General features: G+C 35.3%; 1 protein-coding gene and 1 non-coding gene across 2 annotated transcripts; both read right to left on the reverse strand.

Moving 5' to 3' along the window:
• Positions 1 to 1830: 1830 nt before the first annotated feature.
• On the reverse strand, positions 1831 to 4646 carry LOC128033838 (uncharacterized). The gene is made up of 2 exons (XM_052622119.1): positions 4571 to 4646; positions 1831 to 2204 (listed from the first exon to the last, which is right to left on the reverse strand). Exons 1-2 carry the CDS (start codon positions 4644 to 4646, stop codon positions 1831 to 1833), a joined length of 450 nt encoding a protein of 149 aa, XP_052478079.1.
• Positions 4647 to 4710: 64 nt separating this feature from the next.
• LOC128039312 (small nucleolar RNA R71) lies at positions 4711 to 4817 on the reverse strand. Its single transcript, XR_008193816.1, has one exon. It is a non-coding gene; the product is annotated as a small nucleolar RNA R71 (small nucleolar RNA).
• Positions 4818 to 24821: the final 20004 nt, after the last annotated feature.

Raw genomic sequence — 24821 nt, forward strand, 5'->3', positions numbered from 1 at the left:
CGAACATTATAATCCCCAACCCAATGCAATGCAATATACAAATATGACATGCTATACATAATATCATGCATGTAAACCGAGCATACAGTATCAAATCAGTGGGTCATCATCATGTTTAATCCTATCAGTCATACAATCATTTCAGTCAATTAGGGGTCTAGGTAAGCTTACCGACCCTACAGTAGGTCCATAGTCGACTCGGGCGACTAGTGCAACCTTAGCAATAAAAAATTAAAAATGGGCCTACAAGCCCATGATGTTCACCCGTGTAGGCCCACATGCCCGTGTGGCCCACATGACCCAAATTGGCCTTGGCCGTGTAGATCACATGGCCTGCCCCAAAAATTCCACACGCCCATGTGGTTCACCCATGTGTGCCCACACAACCCAATTCGGTCTGGCCCGAGTATCGTACGCGGCCAGCCTCATCGATCACACGCCCGTGTTTGATTACACAACCTACCACACGAACGGCCACGCGCCCGATCAGCGTCGACAGCCTCACTTTTTAGCTCTTCGTCGTTTTCCATTTACAGTGTTACGGTTACACACCTGTAGTCTTTTCGATACCTAAGCCCTCTTGAGCACTTCAATACCTACAATTGACCAATCCAGCGCAATATTCAATCATTCTTTACGATTAAACAACAAATCCCCAAACCAACAGACTCATCTAAAAAGCAATGAACATTTACTGCAAGGTTTCCAATGGACTTGCTAAGAAATAGTACGAAGGGGCCTAACTCCACACGGGATGCTGCCGCCAGAAACCCATAGTTAGTTTACCGAAAATTACTCAATCAAAACAATGTTAACAATTTACCACTTACCACACGAGTGGCTAACGTTTGCACAAAAGAGAAGAACGAAATGCACCCAGGAGTAAAGGAGGAGAAATGGCAGCAAGTGAAGAATTTTGACTGCAAACAACAGAAAGAAGAAGAAAAGTCAGAAAGGGAAAAACAATCAGCAGAAAGTCGAATGGCCAAAATCGGCACCAAAGAACTGAAAATTCTCGACCGAAAGTTGAGAAAAACAAAAGCCAAAACTAAAATTGGATTTACTGCGTGCACAAGACTCGATGTCGCACCAAAGAACTATATGAATAGAGAGAATGAAAGGGACAGTGGTACAAGAAAAACCAAAATTTGTCAACAAGGTGGGGAAGAAAGCAAATACAGATCAAAAAGGAAAGAAAATCACAATATTTCGGCAAGGAGAAAGTAGAATAGCTGTTAGAAGAAAGATGAACACTTTGGGGATTTTTGAAATAGCAAAAAGAAATGAAATCAGATTTGGATAATCCCCAACCTTCCCTAATCCGCTCCTAAAAACTCTCCTACTATCCCTCCACAAACCATCCACTTCCCACTACACCTCAAATTCCTTATTTTTCTCCACAAATCAGCCACAACATCCCCCACTCCTCAAATACTTAGAATTTCGGTCAAACTACAACACTTATATGGCTCAAGCAGTAAAAATAAATCCCCTTAATCGCGTAGAGATTCAAACCTTAGACCTCCAGTTTCTTAACACTTCACCTAACCACCAGACTAGGAGGCCCATTCTGACATACTTTACCAACATTTATTTATAAGCCTATTGACTAGTGATAGGGCTTTGTTCAGAAAAATACAAAAATTTTCCCATGACAAGACTTGAACTTAAGACCTCACACACACACCTAGAGCACTTAACCACTAAAGCAGATACACAGTTGTCATAAATACACAGAAACAAATATGCAAACTTTAGGGAGTTACAACTCTACCCCCTAAAAGAAAATTTCGACCTCGAAATTTTACCTGATCAAAACAGATGAGGATACTACTGACGCATCGCATCCTCAGGCTCCCACGTGGCCTCCTCATAGCTATGATTATGCCATAGAACCTTAACCAGTAGGATGAATTTTCTTCTTAAAACCTTTACATCTCGCTCCAATATCTGAACAGGCTCCTCCTCAAAGGTCAGATCTGGCCTTACCTCGATCTCTTTAATAGGAACAATATGCGTAGGATCAGAGCGGTAGCGCCTCAACATTGAGACGTGGAAAACGTCGTGAATCTGGTCTAAATCTGGTGGTAGCTCAACATGGTAAGCAATCGGTCCCACTCGTTTCAGTATGCAGTAGGGTCCAATAAACCTATGGCTCAACTTGCCCTTACGACCAAATCTTAGTACCTTCTTCCACGGCGAAACTACAAACGAAAAAATATATAGGATTTTTCCTATAGAATTCATCACCTTTTTAATTAAAATTGTTGTTAAAACCAAGTAATTGTTTAATAAATTAATGAAATATGTGAAAATATGAAATTGAGACATAGAAATTATTAAAATGTGATTTTATGTTTTATTATATAGTTTTCATGCATACGATAGCTTATTTTATAATAATTTAAGCATATTATATTTTTAAGCTATGAAGTGGGCCATGCATGATTAAATTAAATAATAAAATATAATGTTATATTTTAATAATTTAGTTTAAATATTTCTTTAATAAAGTTGGGTTTAATTAATAAAGTAAATTAATTAATTAAAGTGGTTAAATTAATTCATTTGGTCCTCTAAACTATCTACTATTTTTGACAGGTCTGAGAATTTTCTTCTAATTGTAAAACCGTCCAAAGAGGGGACCAAGTCAACCCAATTTTCAGCTGCACATGGCTGATTATAAACCAATTTTTTGTTTAATTATACATGGCCCTTAAAGAGTTGAAGAAATTAAAGATTTACCTGAAGATTTGTTGGAGACTGAGTCTTAGTCCTAAGTTAATGTGGCATTCAAATTGACCAAAAATAAAGGAAAAATCAGCCACATTTCCTCAATTCATGGCCGGCCACTCTTGGAGGAGGTTTCAAAGGATGGACACTCCTAATTTTAGCAAACTAGCTCCCTTGCCTCACCTATAAATAAGAGCTCATATCATCCCTCATCCCTCTCATCTCTCATCCTCTCTCTCAACTCTCTTAGCTCTCACGCCTATCATCATCCTGGTATAAGGATTTTAGCAAATTAGCCTCTTAAAGAGCCCTTGGTTGGCTACCTTGGAGAACCATCAGCAAAGGAGCAACGCAAAGAAGCGATGGAGCCTTGTCAGTCAGAGTCTTGGGTGACAACCACTCTGAATTGGGTTTAATCTTTCTTTTCTTTAATTTAATATAAATATGTTTGCTATGTGTTCTTTGTTCTTGTTTACAATAATGATACCTTAATTTTATTTAAGCTAGGATGATTATTTTGATTAAATAATATTTAATTGATTCATGCTTATAATGTTTGTGCCTCAATCAATCATGCTTTTAATTAAAATCAAGTCTGTATTTCGTTCATATGTGATTGCAATGCACCTGGATTAGCTAGGCGATCCTAACCAGACGATGGCTAATGGACGCATAATTGAAATGTGCATGCTAAATTTAGATCCTAACCCGATTAAATTGTAGGTTGCATAACAACCCTAACCAGGCTCTATTATCTGCATAGTTTTTACATTTGTGTGATTAAATTCTTTTAAACCGAACACGTCCCTGTTACCTCACATGAATGCTAAGAAACCCTTAGTAGATAAGGATCAGTAAAATGCGTATTTACTAAGTAAAGGATTGTGAAAGAACCTAATTTGGTTTCCAAACTCATGAAAGATCGAGTTACCATGGAAAGTTTTTCCGAATATTATTAAGCATGATGATAATAAATTAAGTTTAATTAAAGTAATTGTCTTAGTTTATTTATGTTATAATTGTTGCAAATTGTGTTAAATTTTGCTAAAATCTATTTCATTCATATAGTCTGCATACTTAGGATAATTTGCATTAGGGATCATTGCATTTAGTTTAATATAGACACCACTTCCAAACTATATTGTGTTTTTAGTTTTCAAATTGTTAATATGATTTTACAAATTAAGTGACTTAGCACAAATACGATCCTTGTGGGGACGATAACTCGGTACTTACTTATTACTTGATAACGACTGTGTACACTTGCACAAACTCGAGCATTACAAGTTTTTGGCACCGTTGCTGGGGATTGTCAACTGTTGCCATAATCCTTTTTTTTTTGAAATTATTTATTGTCAATTTGATTTATTTCTAACATTATTAACTTATTCTTTTTAATTTTTGTGATTTTCATCTCAAATATTTATGAGCGTAGATCGAATTATCAATTTAGTCCCTATAGACCTTGAAATTGAGCAAATTTTTAGACAAAGAAGACGTGAACGAATAGCTCAAAGGCAAGTCGAGATGAACCTTCGAAATCAGAATCAAGACCAAGGTAATGAAGCCGATTATGTACGAAATCCTATATCTATTGCCAATGATAGGGATCAATGCATCAGACAATATGTTGTGCCACTTTTCAGTGAGTTAAACCCAGGAATTAAAAGGCCAGATATTGAGGCAACCCAGTTTGAATTGAAACTAGTGATGTTTCAAATGCTACAAATGGTGGGCCAATTTAGTGGTATGCCCACGGAAGATCCACATCCCCACCTTTGATTGTTTATGGAGGTAAGTGATTTATTCAAGATAGTTGGTGTGATTAAAGACACACTGAGGTTGAAGTTGTTTTCGTACTCATTGCGAGATCGAGCATAAGCATGGCTCAATTCATTGCCACCAAGTTCCATATCTACATGGAAAGAATTATTAGAGAGATTTTTGGTTAAGTATTTCCCACCTAGCAAAAATGCTAAGTTGAGGAACGAGATCACAACTTTCCAACAATTGGATGACGAGTCTTTGTATGAGGCTTGGGAGCGATTCAAGGAGCTACTTCGTAAGTGTCCTCATCATGGGATTCGTCATTGTATCCAATTGGAGACATTCTATAATGGTCTCAATGCACATACAAGATTGATGGTAGATGCTTCCACGAATAGTGCAATTTTGTCTAAGTCTTATACTGAGGCTTATGAGATCATCTAGAGGATCGCGAGTAATAACTATCAATGGCGAACAAATCGAATAGCTTCAGGAAGACGAGTAACCGAAGTTCATGAAGTTGACTCTCTCACTTCATTATCAGCTCAGGTATTATATATTTCCTCTATGTTATAATAGTTAACTGCAAATAGTACTAATAATTTTACAGCTCAGCCACCAAGTCCGTTTGAAGTAGTTTCCTGTTTGTTCTGTGGGGAAGGTCATTCTTTTAAAATTTGTCCATCAAATCCCGAGTCAGTGTACTATGTGGGGAACCAATATCAAAATACGAGTGGACAAAGACCCTAGTCCAACTTATACAATCCTTCATGGCGTAATCATCCTAACTTTTCTTGGAGCAACCAAGGAAATGGACCGAACAATAACTTATTATAGCAAAGACCCAAACAATCTCAAGGGTTTAATCAGCAAGCTCCAAAACCACTTCAAGCTGAGGCATCAAACAGTTTGGAGAACTTGTTGAAAGTGTACATGGCAAAGAATGACGTTTTGATCGAAAGCCAAGAAGCAACATTGAAAAATTTGGAAAACCAAATGGGTCAGTTAGCTACGGGGCTTTGTAATAGACCGCAAGGAACCTTGCCGAGCGATATTGAGAATCCAAGAAATTTGGGTAAAGAACGTATCAAGGCAGTGACTTTGCGAAGTGGAAAGACTCTAGAACCTTGATTGATTGATGTCAATGATGAGCATGTTGAAAAGGAGGAAAGTCAACTAGCTGTTGAAGTTCCTACACCAAAGGAATTAGAATCTGCAAAGGCTGACAAGGTAAACCTTGACCTAGTGAATTCAAATATTTTAACATCTTCTTTGGATGTAAATTTAGCTACTCAAAAAAGTTGTCTGGTTCAACCAAAAGTTCCATCACCTCTATATCCGCAAAGATTGCAGCAACACAAGCAGAAACAGGAGGTGCAATTGAAGAAGTTTTTGGATGTTCTGAAGCAGTTACACATCAATATTCAGTTGGTCCATGCTTTAGAACAAATGCCAAATTATGTAAAGTTTATGAAGGATATATTGTCCAAGAAAAAACAACTGAATGAGTATGAGACTGTTTCGTTGACAAAGAAGTGCAGTGCGTTCCTGCAAAACAAACTGCCATCAAAATTGAAAAACCCAGGAAGCTTTACTATACCCTGTAACATTGGTGAATCTTACTGTGGTAAAGCTTTGTGTGACTTAGGAGCAAGTATAAACTTAATTCCTAAGTCTATTTTCAAGATGTTAGGAATAGGTGGAGTAAGACCAACAATTGTGACGCTTCAGCTAGCAGATCGATCTTTAGCATATCCCGAAGGAAAGATCGAGGATGTTTTGGTAAGAGTCGATAAATTTATTTTTCCTACTAATTTTATTATTTTATATTTTGAAGCAGATAAGGAAGTGTCGATCATCCTTGGGAGACCTTTCCTAGCCATGGAAGGAACGTTAATTGATGTACGGAAAGGTGAACTCACCATACGAGTTTAAGACGGTCAAGTAACCTTTAACATTCTTAAAGCAATGAAATTTCCCGATCTGTCAGAGGAGTGTTCAATTATGGAAGAGATAGAAACCTTGGTTTCTTTGGAAAGAATTTTTGAAGAAGATCCATTGGAGAAAGCTTTAGATCTTGACCCTTTGGAGGATGAAGAAGGTGAAGAAAACATGGCTTTGATGAAAGCCAATCCGAGAAATTATATTCAATCCACACAGTTTGAACCGTTGGAGTTAGATGTCAGAGAATTTATGCAACCCAAGTTGTCAATCGAAGAACCACCTAAACTCGAACTAAAGGTACTTCCTTCCCATTTGAAATACGTGTATTTAGGTGATTGTTCTACTTTGCCTGTGATTATTTCAGCGGAACTGACAAAAGATCAAGAGGAGCAATTAATTGCTGTTCTAAAGAAATTTAATAAAGTAATTGGTTGGACCATACCTGATTCGAGGTATAAGCCCTTCTTTTTGCATCCATAAAATCATTTTAGAAGAAGGTGAAAGAGCTCGAATTGATGGGCAAAGGAGGTTCAATCCTATTATGAAAGAAGTTGTGAGAAAGGAAGTGATTAAATGGTTAGATGTAGGAATCATCTATCCTATTTCAAATAGTTTGTGGGTAAGTCTGGTGCAGTGTGTGCTGAAGAAAGGTGGAATCACGATTGCTGAAAATCAGCGTAATGAGTTAATTCCAACAAGAACTGTTACCGGTTGGAGAATCTGTATTGATTACAAAAAGTTGAACAAAGCCACTCAGAAGGACCATTTTCCGTTGCCTTTTGTGGATCAGATGTTAGATCGACTGACAGGTAATGAATTTTATTATTTTTTAGATGGCTATTCGGGATATAACCAAATAGTTGTAGCCCCAGAAGACTAACATAAAATAACCTTTACTTGTTTATACGGTATGTTTGCTTTTAGGCGAATGCCTTTTGGTTTATGCAATGCGCCTGCAACTTTTCAACGATGCATGATGGCAAGATTTACTAATATGCTCAAAATTTCGTCGAGGTTTTCATGGATGATTTTTCTATTTTTGGTAACACTTATGATATCTGTTTGAGTAATTTGGCAAAGGTACTGAAGAGATGCGAGAGACGAATCTTGTCCTTAATTGGGAAAAATGTCATTTTATGGTCAATGAAGGAATTGTCTTAGGTCATAAGATCTCAAAGAAAGAATTGAAGTTGACAAAACAAAAGTGGACGTAATTGAAAGATTACCGGTCCAAATTAATGTGAAAGGAGTTAGAAGTTTCTTTGGCCATGCCGATTTTTACTGAAGGTTTATCAAGGATTTCTCGAAACTTTCTAAGCCGTTGTGTTTGTTGTTAGAGAAAGATATAGTGTTCAATTTCAACAAAGCATGTTTCGAAGCTTTTGAAGATCTAAAGAATCGGTTAATTACAGCCTCAATAATCGTTGCACCTGATTGGAACTCACCTTTTGAGTTGATGTGGGATGCAAGTGATTATGCTGTTGGAGTTGTGATGGGTCAAAGAAGAAATAAAGTATTCCACCCCATTTACTATGCAAGTAGAACCTTAGCGGGAGCCCAACTCAATTATACGGTAACTGAAAAGGAACTATTTGCTATAGTTTTATCTTTTGACAAATTCCATTCATATCTTATAGGTACCAAAGGTATAGTATTTACTGACCATGTGGCCATTAAATACTTGCTCACGAAGAAAGATGCAAAACCAAGGCTAATCATCTGTTGAGGTTGGAGCAAGATAAGGTAACCCAGTCTGGTGTGCCTATCAATGAGAATTTCCCAGATGAGCACTTATTTTAGGTAAGTCGAATTCATGAAATACCCTGGTTTGCTGATTTTACCAATTATCTTGCATGTGGAATAATTCTTCAAGAAATGACATACCAACAAAGGAAGAAATCCCTTCATGATAGTCGGTATTATTTTTGGGAGGATCCATTTTTGTTTAAACAGTGTGCAGATAATATAATCCGAAAGTGTGTAGCTGAAAGTGAGATTGCTGAGATCTTATATCATTGCCATTCATCTCCAAGTGGGGGACACTTTGGTGGTTCATGTACTGCAACAAAGATTTTGCAAGCAGGTTTCATTTGGCCTACACTATTTAAAGATGCTTACGCTTATGTAAAGAATGATGATAAGTTCCAAAGAACCGAAAATATATCCAGGAGGAACGAGATGCCCTTGACAAACATTTTGGAGATTGAATTGTTCGACGTATGGGGCATTGACTTCTTAGGCCCATTTCCTTTTCTATATGGGAACAAATACATCTTAGTTGCTGTGGACTATGTATCCAAGTGGGTTGAAGCTAAAGCATACCCTAAAAATGATGCTAATGTAGTCATGTGATTCCTACATAAGCATGTGTTTACACGATTTGGGACACCAAAAGCTATTATTAGTGATGAAGGTTCTCACTTTGTGAACAAATGGCTTAAGTGGTTGCTTGACAAATATGATGTGAAGCACAAGATTGCTACTGCCTATCACCCCCAGTCTAATGGACAAGTTGAAAGAGTGAACCATGAAATCAAAAGTATCCTTGAAAAGGTAGGACGCGCTAACAGAAAAGATTGGTCTCGAAGGCTCGATGATGCATTATGGGCCTATTGAACAGCATTCAAGACTCTGTTAGGAATGACTCCTTATCGGTTAGTCTTTGGAAAGGCATGTCATTTGCCATTAGAATTGGAGAATAAAGCTCACTATGCTTTGAAGCAGTTAAATTTTGATCTTAAGCAAGCCGGTGAGAGAAGGATGTTACAACTTGATGAGTTGGAAGAGCTGAGATTGTTTTCATATGAGAACGCCAAAATGTGTAAAGAAAGATCAAAGAGATGGCATGATACTCATATACAACTTCGCGAGTTTAAAGGAGGTCAGAAGGTGTTGTTGTTTAATTCAAGGCTGAAGTTATTTCCTGGGAAGCTGAAATCCCGATGGAAAGGACCCTATACCATCTACCGAGTTTATCCTTATGGAGCTATTGAATTTTATGAAAATTACGAAGGTACGTTTAAAGTTGATGGTCAACGTTTCAAACATTATTGGGATGGTGAAGTTGAGCGAATTGAATCCTTGCTCAAATTAGCAGACCCTTAATTTTTCATGAACTCATTGTGTAAATAAATATAATTAGAATTTATTTTCTTCATTTATTACATTTAATTAATTCTATCTAAGGAGATTGGAACTTAAGCGGGACCGCTGTGACCCCTCCAACCTTTCCTGGGAATTAATTTAATGTAATTTGTTAAGAAGAAATTTTCTAATGAAATTTTTTAAGTTTCATTTTGTTTAGTTTAAATTTTAAATTTTTATGTTAATAAAGGGGGCCAAATTTGGCCTAAGTACTAATCAGTTTTTTTTAAGATACAGTCTGAGTTTGAGGCCCAAGACAGCAAAAAGGAGGGAAAAATCGATGCCTTGTCGTCGGACCCATTACTTTCCGCTCAAGCAACTTTAATGTAGCTAAATTTTTGCTACATGTTGCCCTAATTTTTCCCTATATAAACCCCTCTCCATTCTACTACTTTTCATATCCCTCAAAGCAATTTGCTTCCACCCTAAAAATCCCTAAATCTCTTCTTTGTGCCGTCAACCTCAAATCCCGAAAGAAACCCTAGTCATTTTCTTTCTTTTTGCCAAAATTCTCTATTGCTGCCGCAAAGAGATCACCGCTGCACCATCCTTGCTGTTGCAAGATTTTTGCTGTAGCAAGTTATACCAACTTTGTTCATTTCTCTTTTCTCTCTTATGTAGAAACTCTGCTGAATTTTTGGGAAAATACCATGTCTCGCAAAAGAACTAGATCGTCAAAGACTACTCCTGAAAACCTGATTGTGGTTGATGAAGAAGTGAAAGAACGATTTGATTCAATTTTCAAGCATCAACCTACGATGTTGAAAAAAAGGTTTTAAACTGAAGAGCAATGATATGATGGTTGTTCCTGTGCCAATTAGAAAGATAATCAATGCTCTCAAATGGGAACAATTCTGTGAAGCCCGTTCACTTCCTGATGATGAACTAGTTCGAGAATTTTATGCTAGTTTGACTATGCAAGATGCTACTGAAGTCATTGTTCGAAAGAAAAAGGTACCTCTTACTTCTAAGTCCATCAATGATTTGTTTAATTTACCTGATGTTGAAGAAGATGAGTACTACCCTAAGATGAGCAATATCAATTGGGATTTTCTTCAACAAGTGCTTGATGTTATGATAAATCCAGAATCCCAATGGATTCTAAGAAAGTATGGGAGCCATTCTTGTCTAAGAGAATACTTGAAACCAATAGCAAAGGTATGATTTTTTTTTTGCTACACTTTTATGCCTATCTCACATAGTTCCACCATCTCGATGGAACGAATGCTCTTGTTATATGCAATTTTGACAGAAAAGTCCATTAATGTTGGGAAAATCATCCTCAAGGAAATTCATGATTGTGCTAAAAATAAGGTAGGAAATGCTTATTTCCCATCATTAATCACTTCACTTTGCTTAAGGGCCCATGTTAAAACACAAGAAAATCTAAAGGGGTAGTATCTCCAAGGGTGCATCACAAGTCTTGATCTTGAAAGGTTAGTAGAGAGAGTGCATGAGTTGAACCAAGGCGGGAAAGAGGAACCAACTGAGCCAGAAATTGAAGAGTCAACAAATAAAACTAAAACTAAAGTTGATTCAGTTACAGACACTGAAGAAGAAGAATCTGATAAGGAACCAAATAGTCCTCAACCAGCTGAAGGAGCTGAAAACTCTGAACCAAAGGTTGAGCTAGAAGAAGAACCAGTCAAGCTAAGTGTTGAACTAGAATTTATGACTCCAATGCTGACTCCTGCAAGTACTTTAAAGAAATTGGAGCTGTCAATTTTGATGGATATGTGCAAGTTCATGCACAATCAACAACAAACTTACTGGAAATATGCAAAAATTAGGGATGATTCAATTCAAAATACTTTTAAGAATATCTCTAACACTTTTGTTCCTGAGTTCCCAAATGCTATCTTTGAGACATGGATAGAAGATGCTAACGATGCAAGTGGAGATGGAACTAAAGAAGACAAGGGGAATGAGTCAGAAAAATAAAAGGGGAATTAGGATTTAATCTTTGCAAAATAAAACATAGCAAGCATGAATAAATACTTCTTTAGAAAGAAAAAGACTAAGTGATGTGGCAATGGGAATGAACATGTCTAGGATTGGGTTATTAGGAAAGACTTGGTATTTAAGCAGTCTTAATGACTCACCTCTCTTTCTTTACAACCCTACCTGGTGTTCACTTTTCATTCATTACTTTGTTCTTGCAATAAGGACATTGCTTCTTTTTAAAAGGGGGTAAGGCAAATAAATTGTTCAAATTTTAAAATTTTCAAGTATGTTTCAATCATTTCTTTCATAAGTATGTTTTAATAAATGATGTTTAGAGAAATTATTTTATATAAGATAGCTTGTATGTAAGTATGAATGATGATTTTATCTGAGTGATTGTATGTTATCATGAAAAATGGAATGTTTTTATGATCTTAGTCTTAGGTAATGTTTGCCATGAAAACTTAGTTTCTCTTGAGATTAGACATGCATGAAGGTTTATATCTTTAGAATTGACTTCGTAACTTTCTTGAGGCGAAATCTTAGAGGACATGAAAATCTAAAATGATATAGGCACCATTTTTCTTTGGACCGTTTGAGCCTTTTCAAGCCCACCTTATGATATTAGACCCTTGAAACTACAATTTTGAGCTTTAAGAACTGTTTTTGAAATGAACCTACATTATAAGCCACTTACCATCTTTTTAAATTTATCCTAATTTTTTGCACCTATTTTAACTTAAGTGTCTTGGGAATCAACATTTGAGGAAATTTTCATAAATATGTATGTGCTCATGCTTAAAAAAATCACAAAGATAAAGAAAGAGCGAAGAAAAGTTCGCCTAGTCTTCAGAAAGGAAATATATATGAGCTTGAGTTCCAAATAAGCTTGGGCGTGTTCCAAACGTTCACTTGAAGAAAAAGGTTGAATTTCGAGAAATCCAGGACAAGTTAAAGGTTAAGATTTTTGAAACCAAAATGTCTCATCTCTTAAAATCCCTATCTTTAAACCAAGCCCCATTACAACCTTATAAAAGACCTATTGGTTTGATGATTATGTCACCTACATTAGTGGAGAGGAAGTATTAAGTTCAACATATGAAGATCATAAATAAACCTTATGATTGTTTGCTTGATTGATGAGAAATTGTGTTGAATGAAGAATATTATCTATGGCTGTGACATACATGCAACCTATGATTCATGTTGGCATATCTTGAAACTTAGAATAAAATTTTCACAATGTTTGTATATGATTTACTTGTTAATAAAGAATATCTATGAGCATGAATTTGTTGATGCATGATTATGAGACAAAGATTGATGCTACTTACACTCTTAGTAAAATTTGCCTTAGCAAGACCTTGTGCTGTGCATGAACATTACTCGGGACGAGCAATGATTTAAGTTTGGGGGTGTGTAAACGGAAAAATATATAGGATTTTTCTTATATAATTCATCACCTTTTTACTTAAAATTGTTGTTAAACCAAGTAATTGTTTAATAAATTAATGAAACATGTGAAAATATGAAATTAGGACATAGATATTATTAAAATGTGATTTTATGTTTTATTATATAGTTTTCATGCATAAAATGGCCTATTTTATATTAATTTAAGCATATTATATTTTTAAGCTATGAAGTGGGCCATGCATGATTAAATTAAATAATAAAATATAATCTTACATTTTAATAATTCATTTTAAATATTTCTTTAATACAATTGGGTTTAATTAATTAAGTAAATTGATTAATTAAAGTGGTTAAATTAATTCATTTTGTCCTCTAAACTATCTGCTATTTTTAACAGGTTTGAGAGTTTTCTTCTAATTACAAAACCGGGGACCAATTCAACCCAATTTTTCACTGCACATGGCTAATTCTAAACCAATTTTTGGTTTAATTATACAAGGCCCTTGAGAGTTGAAGAAATTAGAGATTTACCGGAAGATTTGTTAGAGACCGAGTCTTAATCCTGAGTTGTTGTGGCATTCAAATTGACCAAAAATCAAGGAAAAATCAGCCACATTTCCTCAATTCATGCCCGACCACTCTTGGAGGAGGTTTCAAAGGATGGACACACCTAATTTTAGCAAACTAACTCCCTTGCATCAGCTATAAATAAGAGCTCATATCATCCCTCAACCCTCATCTCTGATCCCTCTCATCTCTCATCTCTCATCCTCTCTCTCAACTCTCTTAGCTCTCACACCTATCATAATCCTTGCATAAGAATTTTAGCAAATTAGCCTCTTAAAGAGCCCTTGGTCGGCCACCTTGGAGAACCATCAGCAAAGGAGCAAAACAAAGAAGCGAAGGAGCCTCGTCAGTCAGAGTCTTGGGTGATAGCCACTCTGAATTTGGTTTAATCTTTGTTTTCTTTAATTTAATATAAATATGTTTGCTATGTGTTCTTTGTTCTTGTTCGCAACAATGATACCTTAATTTTATTTAAGCTAGGATGATTATTTTGATTAAATAATATTTATTTGATTCAGGCTTATAATGTTTGTGCCTCAACCGATCACGTTTTTAATTAAAATCAAGTCCGTATTTCATTCATACGTGATTGAAATGCACTGAATTAGCTGAGCGATCCTAACCAGACGATGGCTAATGGACACATAATTGAAATGTGCATGCTCAATTTAGATCCTAACCCGATTAAATTGTAAGTTGCATAAAAACCCTAACCAGGCTCTGTTATCTTCATAGTTTTTAGATTTGTGTGATTAAATTGTTTTAAACCTAACACGGCCCTGTTACCTCACATGAATGCTAAGAAACCCTTAGTAAATAAGGATCAGTAAAATGTGTATTTACTAAGTAAAGGATTCCTAAATGACCTAATTTTTTTCCAAACTCATGAAAGATCGAGTTGCCATGGAAAGTTTTTCCGAATATTATTAAGCATGATGATAATAAATTAAGTTTAATTAAAGTAATTGTCCTAGTTTATTTCTATTATAATTTTTGCAAATTATGTTAAATTTTTCTAAAATCTATTTCATTCATATAGTCTGCATACTTAGGATAATTTGCATTAGGGATCATTGCATTTAGTTTAATATAGGCACCCCTTCCCAATTATATTGTGTTTTTATTTTTCAAATTGTTAATATGATTTTACAAATTAAGTGACTTAGCAGAAATACAATCCCTGTGGAGACGATAACTCGATACTTTCTTATTACTTGATAACGACTGTGTACATTTGCACAAACTCGAGCGTTACAGAGACCTTAAGAAAAATGATGTCTCCCATAGAAAACTCGATCTCACGATACTTCAGGTCTGTGTAAGACTTCTGTCTATCTGATGCCACTTTCAATTGGTCTCGAATTAATCTAACTTTATCCTCGGTATTAGGAACTAGTTCAGGGCCCAGAACACGTCGCTTGCCCAACTTAGTGGTATCAGAGCTGAGTTGCAAAACTAGGCTGTGGAATGGGTTTTCAAATTTTTGGATTTTTGAAGGTTGTTTTTGAATATGTGAACTGTTTTGAGATACTTCTTCTGAAAAGTATGGCACATCGAGTCTCCAGCGCCGAACCCATAAGTTTTCTAAATACTTTTATCTATTTAGAAATTGAAATGCGGTAAGTTAAGAAGTAGTGTGACTGCTTTAAAAATTAGACTATACCACTCTAGATAAAGCAAATTGAACCTATAGGGGACTGAAACTATAGTGAAACTTTGATCTGGATAAAACTGTTAGTGCTGATAAAACGCAGTTAGACATTTTGCACAAGAGATACGTGCGAACGTGGTTCAAGAGGCTGTAGTAATGTTTTGAAATCAAATTGCGCAGCGGGAGCGTAGTGGTATAAATTGAGCTAAGCGGTTGTTCTAATAGTTGGAAATTTCGAGGATGAAATTTCTTTAAGGGGGTAGAATTGTAACACCCCAGAATTTGGGCCTAGAAGTATTGGGCCTTGAGCAAGGGAACGGTTAGTAAACTGTGCACAAAAGTATGTCGACTTTAGTGGTTAAGGGTTTTGAGAGGAGTTGCAAAAGTCCTAGGTTCAAACCTGAGCTTTAGCAAAAATTTTGGTTGTAAGTGGATAAATCCCTAGGTGCTTGGATGTAGGTCTTTTTAATTATTGTGTTAAAAAATGACATAAGGAAGCATGTGGTTTAGTGGTTGTGGCGTCATTAAGGTTACAAGGGAGCCTGGGTTCAAGTCTTGGCTCTTGCAATATATTTTGGTTTTTCTTTTAAAGGAACCAAGACTTTGGCCTTTAGACCTTTTTAATTAATTGAAGATAAAATGTGGCACAAAAAGAGCTTGTGGCAAGGAGGCAAGTGGCATAAATTGGCTGATGCGAGAGCTTGGGTTCAAATCCCTTGGCATGCAAAGAGTATTTATTTTATTTCCCTGTAGCTTGAGAAGTGGGGTTAGAGTGAAACTTTGCAAGGTGAAGTTTGAATTGGTAGGTTGAGAGATTGTCAGAGTGGATTATGGAAGGTTGAGGGGAGTGATAGTAGTTGGCCAAAAAAGGGGATTCCCTATTATGAAAATTCGGTCATAGGCGTTTAGGTGCCGAATAGGTAAGTGAAGACACTTTTTATTTTTTTACATTCGGCTAGGGGATTGGTTTTCCGGGAAATTGGTCTTGATTGTGCCTATTGATCACGTTTTGGTCACTTTTCTTTGGGAGCCGAAATTATCTATCCATTTGGGTTTTGGCCTTTGTATTTTGGTTTGCTTACTGCTCTTCCTATCTCCCTTTTCTCACTGGCTTTTGTGAACCGATTCTTCTCCTTCTCCTCTTTGGTTGCTTATGCGCTCTCTTCCTCTTTCCATCCTTTAGCCATTGTGACCGAATTAATCCTTCCTCCCTTCTTTCTACACTCTTTTCGATTGATCTATCACCATCTTCCTTTTTAATACCTTGTCCGAATACATTGTTTCTTGGTAAGTGATTATACTCTTCACTTCTGGTTAAATCTATTTTCTATTCCCCTTTCAAACCCTTGACGGTTTAGTCTTGGTTTAAGGGATTCTCTGCTCCTACATTCCGTACTCTCTCCATTCCTGTTTTTGATTTTGCAAGTAATCTCTGTTAATCGGTAAGTCTTTCGGTTCCTTTCAGTTCTCTCTTTTACTATTTAAGCCAAATGGTGCGATCCCTTATTACCAATTCTTCTCTTTTCTCCTATGTGTATGTTCTTTTGGGTTCTAGAACTTCTGATGGGTGAAGAGGGTGCTAGTAATAAAGTCATAGCAAAGGTACCAGCTGAGTTTGAGCGCGTAGCATCTACTCCCAAGTTTAAGCGGCGGAAGGTGTCGGCTCTTCAAAATTTTCTGCCAGGATGCGGAAGGGTGGCTGCACCAAGCTCTGGATCAAGTAGGCAAATCTCAGTCGACCAGTCTAGTCAAGGTTATGGCGCGCATGGATTTCTAGTACTCTACGTAATCAGGTGTGTATCTATACACCGTAAATTATTACTGTCATAAAGCTGAAAGAGTGTCTGTAATCACACTGTCTCTTCTATGAATCGACAAAAGCTGAAAAGCCGAAAAGCTGAAAGTACGGTGATTGAGGCCACATGGGAGTGTAAACGCTCATGTGGTGAATCGAGCCCACGAAACATGGTGTTAGACTGTAGAGGCCACCATAAGCGTTCTCGTGCCCACACTATATTGTTACTGTTAAGGGCTCAGGCCTAGACTAATTTTGTTTCTTTAATAAGGGGTTTACACACTGAGTTATCTTAAACTCACCCCGTTTTTAACCTTTCAAGTAATCCCTAGCGTTAAACGGTTCGGAGCTGCGAGGGACTCGGAGAGGGCCACGCAATTGCACTTGTTTTATTCTATTTGCTCATTTACTTAAGCAATTTGATTTTTATTCGGGTTGTAATAAGACCTCTATAATTCTTGGATTTTAAAATTTGAGATTTGATGTGATTGTGAATTATATCTGCTAGAAGTAGAACACGGTCTTCCAGAACAATAACCATTTTCTAACTCTACGTTTCTACACCTCTGTTTTTAAATATCATGTTTTCGTAAATCATTTGTTTAAATTAAGCTTCCGCAACAATAAGGTTTTGAAGGAAACAACTTTTTTTTAATAAACCTAGATTAAAAATAAACAAACGCAGACTAAGGTTTTATACAAGTTTTAAATGGCAGGAAGTTGGAAATTTCAAGAAGGGTTATTAATGAAAACATGGTTTTCGAAAAACACTTCAATGTGACACGCCAGATTCGGGCCTAACTTCTAGGCCGGGTTTGGAGTATCACATTTAGTGGTATCAAAACTGAATTACAAAACTAGGCTGTGGAATGGGTTTTCAAATTTTTGGATTTGAAGGTTGTTTTCGAATATGTTAAGTGTTTTGAGATACTTCTTCTGAAAAGTGTAGCACACCGAGTCTCTGGCGCCGAATCCATAAGTTTTCTGAATACTTTTATCTATTTAGAAATTGAAATGCGGTAAGTTAGGAAGTACTGTGACTACTTTATAAATTAGACTATACCACTCTAGATAGAGCAAATTGAAACTATAGGGGACTGAAACTGTAGTGAAACTTCGATTTGGATAAAATTGTTAGTGCTGATAAAACGCAAACAAACATTGTGCACAAGAGATACGCGCGAACGTGGTTCAAGAGGCTGTAATAATGTTTTGAAATTAGAGTGCGTAGCGGGAGCGTAGTGGTGTAGATTGAGCTAAGCGGTTGTACTGATAGTTGGAAATTTCGAGGATGAAATTTCTTTAAGGGGGTAGAATTGTAACGCCCCGAAATTTGGGCCTAGAAATATTGGGCCTTGAGCAAGGGAACGATTAGGAAACTGTGCACAAAAGTATGTCTGGTTTAGTGGTTAAGGGTCCTGGGAGTAGTTGGAGAAGTTCTGGGTTCAAACCTGAGTCCAAAAAACATACTTTGGCGAAATTACATTTTTACCCCTAAATTTCATAAAATTCGTAAAATAATTTTTATTCAATTTCCTTCCATTTTAGACCTACCCGAACCATTTTCATAACTATAGCAGTCCACAATTCTCACTTCTTCACACACTTGTGACATATTTTATAACTTTTACAAATTAATCCTTTTAGGCATTTTCATTGAAAATGACTTAGTAAAAGACATTCATCACACTCTAAACATTCATATTCTTCCATAAAACATCAAAATACATGTATATCATTCATGGGTAAATTTTTAAACACAAACCCTAGTTCAAAATAATGGTAAAAATAGGTAAATCATGTTACGAGGATTTCAAAAACGTAAAAATCATTAAAAACGGGGCTAGAATGGACTTACAATCGAGCTTGAATGTTTGAAAAATACTAGCCATGGTTTCTTCATGCAATTTTCGGCCTAGGGGTTGAAGATGGACAAAAATTGGCTTTTAATTTTGTTTTTAATTCATTTTAATAACTAAATGACCAAAATGCCCTTAATGAAAAACTTTGGAAACATGCCTAACCATGTCCATTTTTGTCCACCAACTTAACCAATGGTCTAATTACCATATAAGGACCTCCATTTTAAAGTTTCATAACAATTGGACACCTCTAACATGTAGATATCAACTTTTGCACTTTTTACAATTTAGTCCTTTTGACTAAATTGATTGCCCAAACGTCGAAACTTTCGAACGAAATTTTCACGAAATTATTTCATGAAATTATAGACCATAAAAATGTAATAAGAATAAATTTTTCCTCGTCGGATTTGTGGTCCCGAAACCACTGTTCTGACTAGGCCCAAAATCAGGTTGTTACAATTCTTCCCCCTTTTAGGGATTTTCGTCCCCGAAAATCTTACTAGAAGAAGTTACTTCCAAATCTCATGAAGCACTTTCACTAACTTTCTAGAATCACTAATCAATTTAATCTCGTATATCTCTTTTCAATAAATATATCTCTATATCACACTTTCTAAAATATAAATTTTTCACTCCGACTATCTGTCTTCATACTCATGAATGCACAGAATTTATTCTCTTAGCTGAGGACATGCTTAAATACATATAACTCAAATCACATCTCGATAATTCAGTTCACTTTAATAAAACAACTGAGTTGATTTCAACTACCAAACACTAACATAACAAGGTACTCTTTTCTTCATGCTGAGGATATAGCTTAAACAGACAATCTTTCAACAATCTTTTAGAATACAAGTCAAAGATCCTTTAAATCGTATTAGTTCGAGGAAACAGATATTCTGATTGAACTCATTAAATTTAATCAAATTTACTCAAGGAAAAATTCTATCATATAATTTTATGTTTATGCTCTCATTATTTATACCCTTGCTGATGGGAATTCCTTACACGAAAATCAGAAATGTCCAGATACCAAGATCACCACATTTCAACTATGGAATTTCATTGTAGCAAAACAATACATTTTTTAAATATGCATGTAAAATAGAACAAAAATCAGTCAGAAACCGACCAGACCAACAGGGCTTTCATCTAACATCATAATTAGCTAACATTCTCATAACATAAGAACTCTATCAGAACTGAACAATTACACGTACATATCTCTGAGGATAAAATAATATATATAATATCCAGAAAAGATCATAATGTTCATTTCAACTGTAACCTTCACACATAGACATCTTTACCACTTAAGAATCATTTCTCTTACTAATTTTGTTATCACGAACCTCACTTTATTCCATTCACTAACAAAAATCAATTTAGAAAAAAAATAACTTCCAGTTAATACATACATTCTTTAGGTATCATACCTGAATATTTTGTCTCATCAAATTTAACTTCTTCTTTAACCGTGACATTACATAATCCATATAATCTTTAAAACAATCTAATTTTTCATTTAAAACTGAGTTCATTTGTTACACTATACTCAACTCTGTTTGTATTACTAATTATTTGACCACTGAACTCTTTAGTTCACATTTATGAGCTTATTCAACATGATTCTCGTAAAAATTTCATCATAAAGCAATACTGATAAGGGGGTGATGGTGCGGTCGTAAAGCCTCTGACTGACTCACATAAATACATATATATATGACTTAGCATTCATTATCAATGTAATACCATCATAACCACATAGTTCATTCCAAGCAAATTAACACATCTATTTATTACGAATGTTTTCTGTCACCCACAATTTCACACAATGGATTTACTTACTCGAGCTCAATATTAATATCTAATTAAATTCCAATACTTGGCTTCCATTTTACTTACCGACATTTGTCAAATTAGAGAACGTCTTACAGAATTGAGTACTTCGTTTTCACATTGCCATAGTATAACTATGGTCTTGCACATAGCTACATATCACACACCGAAGCCATAGCCCAGCTATGGTCTTACACGGAAACACATAATCACATTTTTACATGTTGCCATGGCCAAACCATGGTCTTTTCCGTCAATTCATCACATATCACTGAACGAAAGTACCCAATCCTACGTTCTACTTAATTTGATCTTCCAATTCAATTTTCATACTATTATAATATTCATGGTTCAATAATAAAGACATAAAACAAAACACCATATTATTTCTAATTTAACAATTAGACATCAGATTCTATCATATAAATATAATGATTACACTTATTCAAGGAAGTGTAGATAAACACACTGTAATACCTAAATTTTGCCCGGCCCTTAATAAGCAAAAATAATAATAAGTCCAGTGTTTTTTTTTACAAGTCCAGAACAAAACAAGTTGGCCTAGAATACAAGGCCCAAAATAAAAAAACAGAGGCCCAAATCCAGTGGCCCGAAGCAATGGTAGAAACCCTAAGGTTTCTGAGGTAAGCTTCAGCCGCCACAAGCCAAGCCTCACCCTCCGAATCTCTACGTGATCTTCGTACCTGCACATTAAGAAAGGAAACAGCAGTATATGGAAAGAAAAAGGATTTGCAGATCAAATAGATATCAAACAGATTTGCTTCTTGATATTCTATTTTTATTTTGGCTATAAAAAGCCACTGAATACACTGTAATATGGATCGAAAATCAATAATAAAAAGCAAACATTTTTCACAAAAAAGAGAGAGTTCAAACAAGGGCAGGCAGAAATCAATTCAAAAGGTTGCTATGTAACAGTTTATTAATCTACTGTAAGAGGATTTTTTTTATTTTATATATTTGCATACAAAGAAACTAAATGAAAAAGAAAGAAACAAGCTTTCTTTGATTCGGAAGTGACGTCGAGACGATTGAGGGAGCCACCCCCGAGGATCGGTGGCTAGAAACCGAAAGGTTTCGTGATCTCCTCGCGTTTTCTGTTGCCTTTTTGGAATTTTCGAACCCAGATTTCGGCTCAGAGGGGCCGAAAGGGCCGAGAAAGGGACTTTTTTCTTTTTTTTAGCCACCGCATACGACGGTGCTGGCGTCGGAGACCGACGACCGGCGCTGTGGCTGACGATTGGCTGATGCCCTAACCTTGGCCGAAGAACTGGGGAGGGGAGAGCCTTTTTCAAAAGGATTTCTGTTTTTTTTAAAAACAATGAGAAAATGATTTTTTTTAAATTTTTTTTTGCTTAAAGCCGGCGCGGTGGCTGACGACTGGCTGATTCCCTTACCTTGGCCAGAGAACTGGGAGGGGAGAGCCTTTTTTAAAAGGATTTCTGTTTTTTTTTAAAAACAATGAGAAAATGAATTTTTTTTAAAAGTTCTTGGCTTAAATAGCCTAGTGAAACGACGCCGTTTCACTTGGCCTCCCCAGGTGCCAAAACGATGTCGTTTTGGGAGGCCGACCCAACCTGGCCTAGGATCCGCGTGTTTTTGAGCGGAGGGGTAAATTGCGCTTTTAGCCCCTCCACCTTTTTAATATTTTACAGTTAGGTTTTTTTTATTTTTTTAACTAGCCCTATAATTTATTTTCAATTTCAATTTAGCCCTACTTGAACGACGCCGTTTTAGAGGAGAAGGGAAAATTTCCCTTCCAGCCCCTCCTTTGTTGTTTGCGCGATCAATTTAGTGTTTTTATCTTTACTTATTTGCAGATTTGCCCCAAATTTTTATTCGCAGTTCGATTTAGTCCTTTTTCTTTATTTTTTATATTTTTTTAAAATTAATTAAATAACGTAATTATTATTATTTTATATACGTAATTATTTTTTTACATATATATGTATATTTATTGTTTTTTCATGTACATATTTATTCTTTTTATGAATATTTTCTCATATTTATATATATACACATATTTTTAAAAAAATTAATTTCGATAATGTATTGATTATTTAATTATTTTTAATCTATATATATATTTTTCTTTTATATGTACGTATATGTATTTATTTTTTCTTCCTAACTAATATTCTTTTATATTTATATAAACACGTATATATATCTATGTTTATTCGAAAATGCTTAAATACCTACTTATTTTAACATATATTTTATAATTTATATCTATATTTTTATACTTTTCTTTATTTTCACAAATGCATTATATATTTTGTTTATATAAATTTTATAATCTAAATTTTATATGTGAATTCATGTGTATTCTTCATAACTTTAATGTATATGTTATGTATCTCTTATTCTTTATATTTTTTGTTTATTTCCTTCATTTTTTATTGATTTATGTTTTCATTTATATTTTAAAATAGTTTTTTATTTTGCTCATTTATTTGATATTCTTGCATTGTCATTGTTTATTTTTTTATGTTTATTAGTTTCGTTTATTTATTTGTTTATATTATTTCTATGCCATTGTTGTATTTATTATTGCTATTTGTTATTGCGACATTTATACATGCATTCAATATAACATTACATCATCTTTTTACTCGAATTTAAAAATAGAAAATTTTCAAAATAGAGATAATACTCGTATTTAGGATTTTCAAGGAAATTGAGCCCTAACGTATTGGGTTCCAATTTTCTTCGTTAAATCTAAAAATCGAGAATTGCTCCTTAATAAAAAAAATGAAAAGCTTGTTATCGAAAATTCAATATGTTGTGTCCTAATGCATTGGAGGTGACGTGTTGACTTCTCGAGATAATGATTTTTTGTAAAAATAAAGGAAATATTCAATGTTTGGGATTTTAAGAAATTGTGCCCTAACGTATTGGGCCGCGATTCCTTCATAAATTTTAAACAATTAAATAGTTTCTTAAGTTTCATTACACAAGTCTTTAGGACAAACTCATTCTTGAGTATATGAGATGTCGTGCCCTAATGCATTGGGTGTGACATTTCTTCTCCTAAATGAGAGAGTCTTAATAAATAACTTGATTTAATCAAGGATTGAATTTTTTTAATTCTCGACATTAAGACACTGATTAATCAATTTGGTACCATTTTCTTGGGCGTTACGAGGGTGCTAATCCTTCCTCGAACGTAACTGACTCCCGAACCCGTTTTTCTAAAAACTCGTAGACCAAAGTCGTTTTAGGTGATCCAATCACACCTTAATAAAAGATTGGTGGGGACTCCAAATTTTCATTGACAACTAAATTTTTGTTTTTCAAAAAAATGGTTTCGACAGCTTGGCGACTCCACTGGGGACATAAAATTTAGAGAGTCGAGCCACAAAGTTGATTAATTTCTGTCTTATGGTCAAAAAAATTAAATTTGAAAAATTCATGAGATCCTTTTGCATTGATCTAAGTGTTTTAGTTAATTTTGCATTATACATTACATGAGTTGAATGATTTTACCCTCTAAGTGAGATGAGAAGCTAGTCCTTTGTGAGGTTTTCACCTCCGTATAGGATAGTGGATCGTTTTCTGGATACATCCGTACCTATGCCTCATTGTGATCTACGTCTCTGCATAGTCATAGGAAAATGTATTCCCCTGAACCGAACTTGATCTATATGAGCCTATAATGGGTGAAGATCGAGGAATCTGCTGGTTCAAGTACCTTTGCCCTAGAAGCCAAACTTCATATAGAGAACCTTAGGAATCCACCTTAGGTAGAACTATACTGAACCCTAGTTGATATCTGATTAGGTGTTTTACTATTTCTTGATTATATTTTATGTTTTTATATGATACTGAATTTTTGTGTTTTATTTTGATTGCATGACATGGCATTTCATTTCATCATAAATGGGGTCAGTTCATATTCAGTTGGTAGATAGAAAGCTTATCATGGAAAAAGGGTTTCTTGATAAAGTGGAGGATAATGCGGCTGTCCGAACTTGGTCTGAAACGACACAGCAAGAGAAAGGTAATAGTTTGCCTGACGGACATGTATCAGAATTATGAGATTTTACTCGCATAAGTGTAACTCAAAACAATTTGCAAGAGTTGAAGGAAATCTGGGATCAGTGGAATGACGAGATTAGATAGTTATTTT

This window comes from Gossypium raimondii, chromosome 2, assembly GCF_025698545.1.
Source record: "Gossypium raimondii isolate GPD5lz chromosome 2, ASM2569854v1, whole genome shotgun sequence".
Lineage (NCBI taxonomy): Eukaryota > Viridiplantae > Streptophyta > Magnoliopsida > Malvales > Malvaceae > Gossypium > Gossypium raimondii.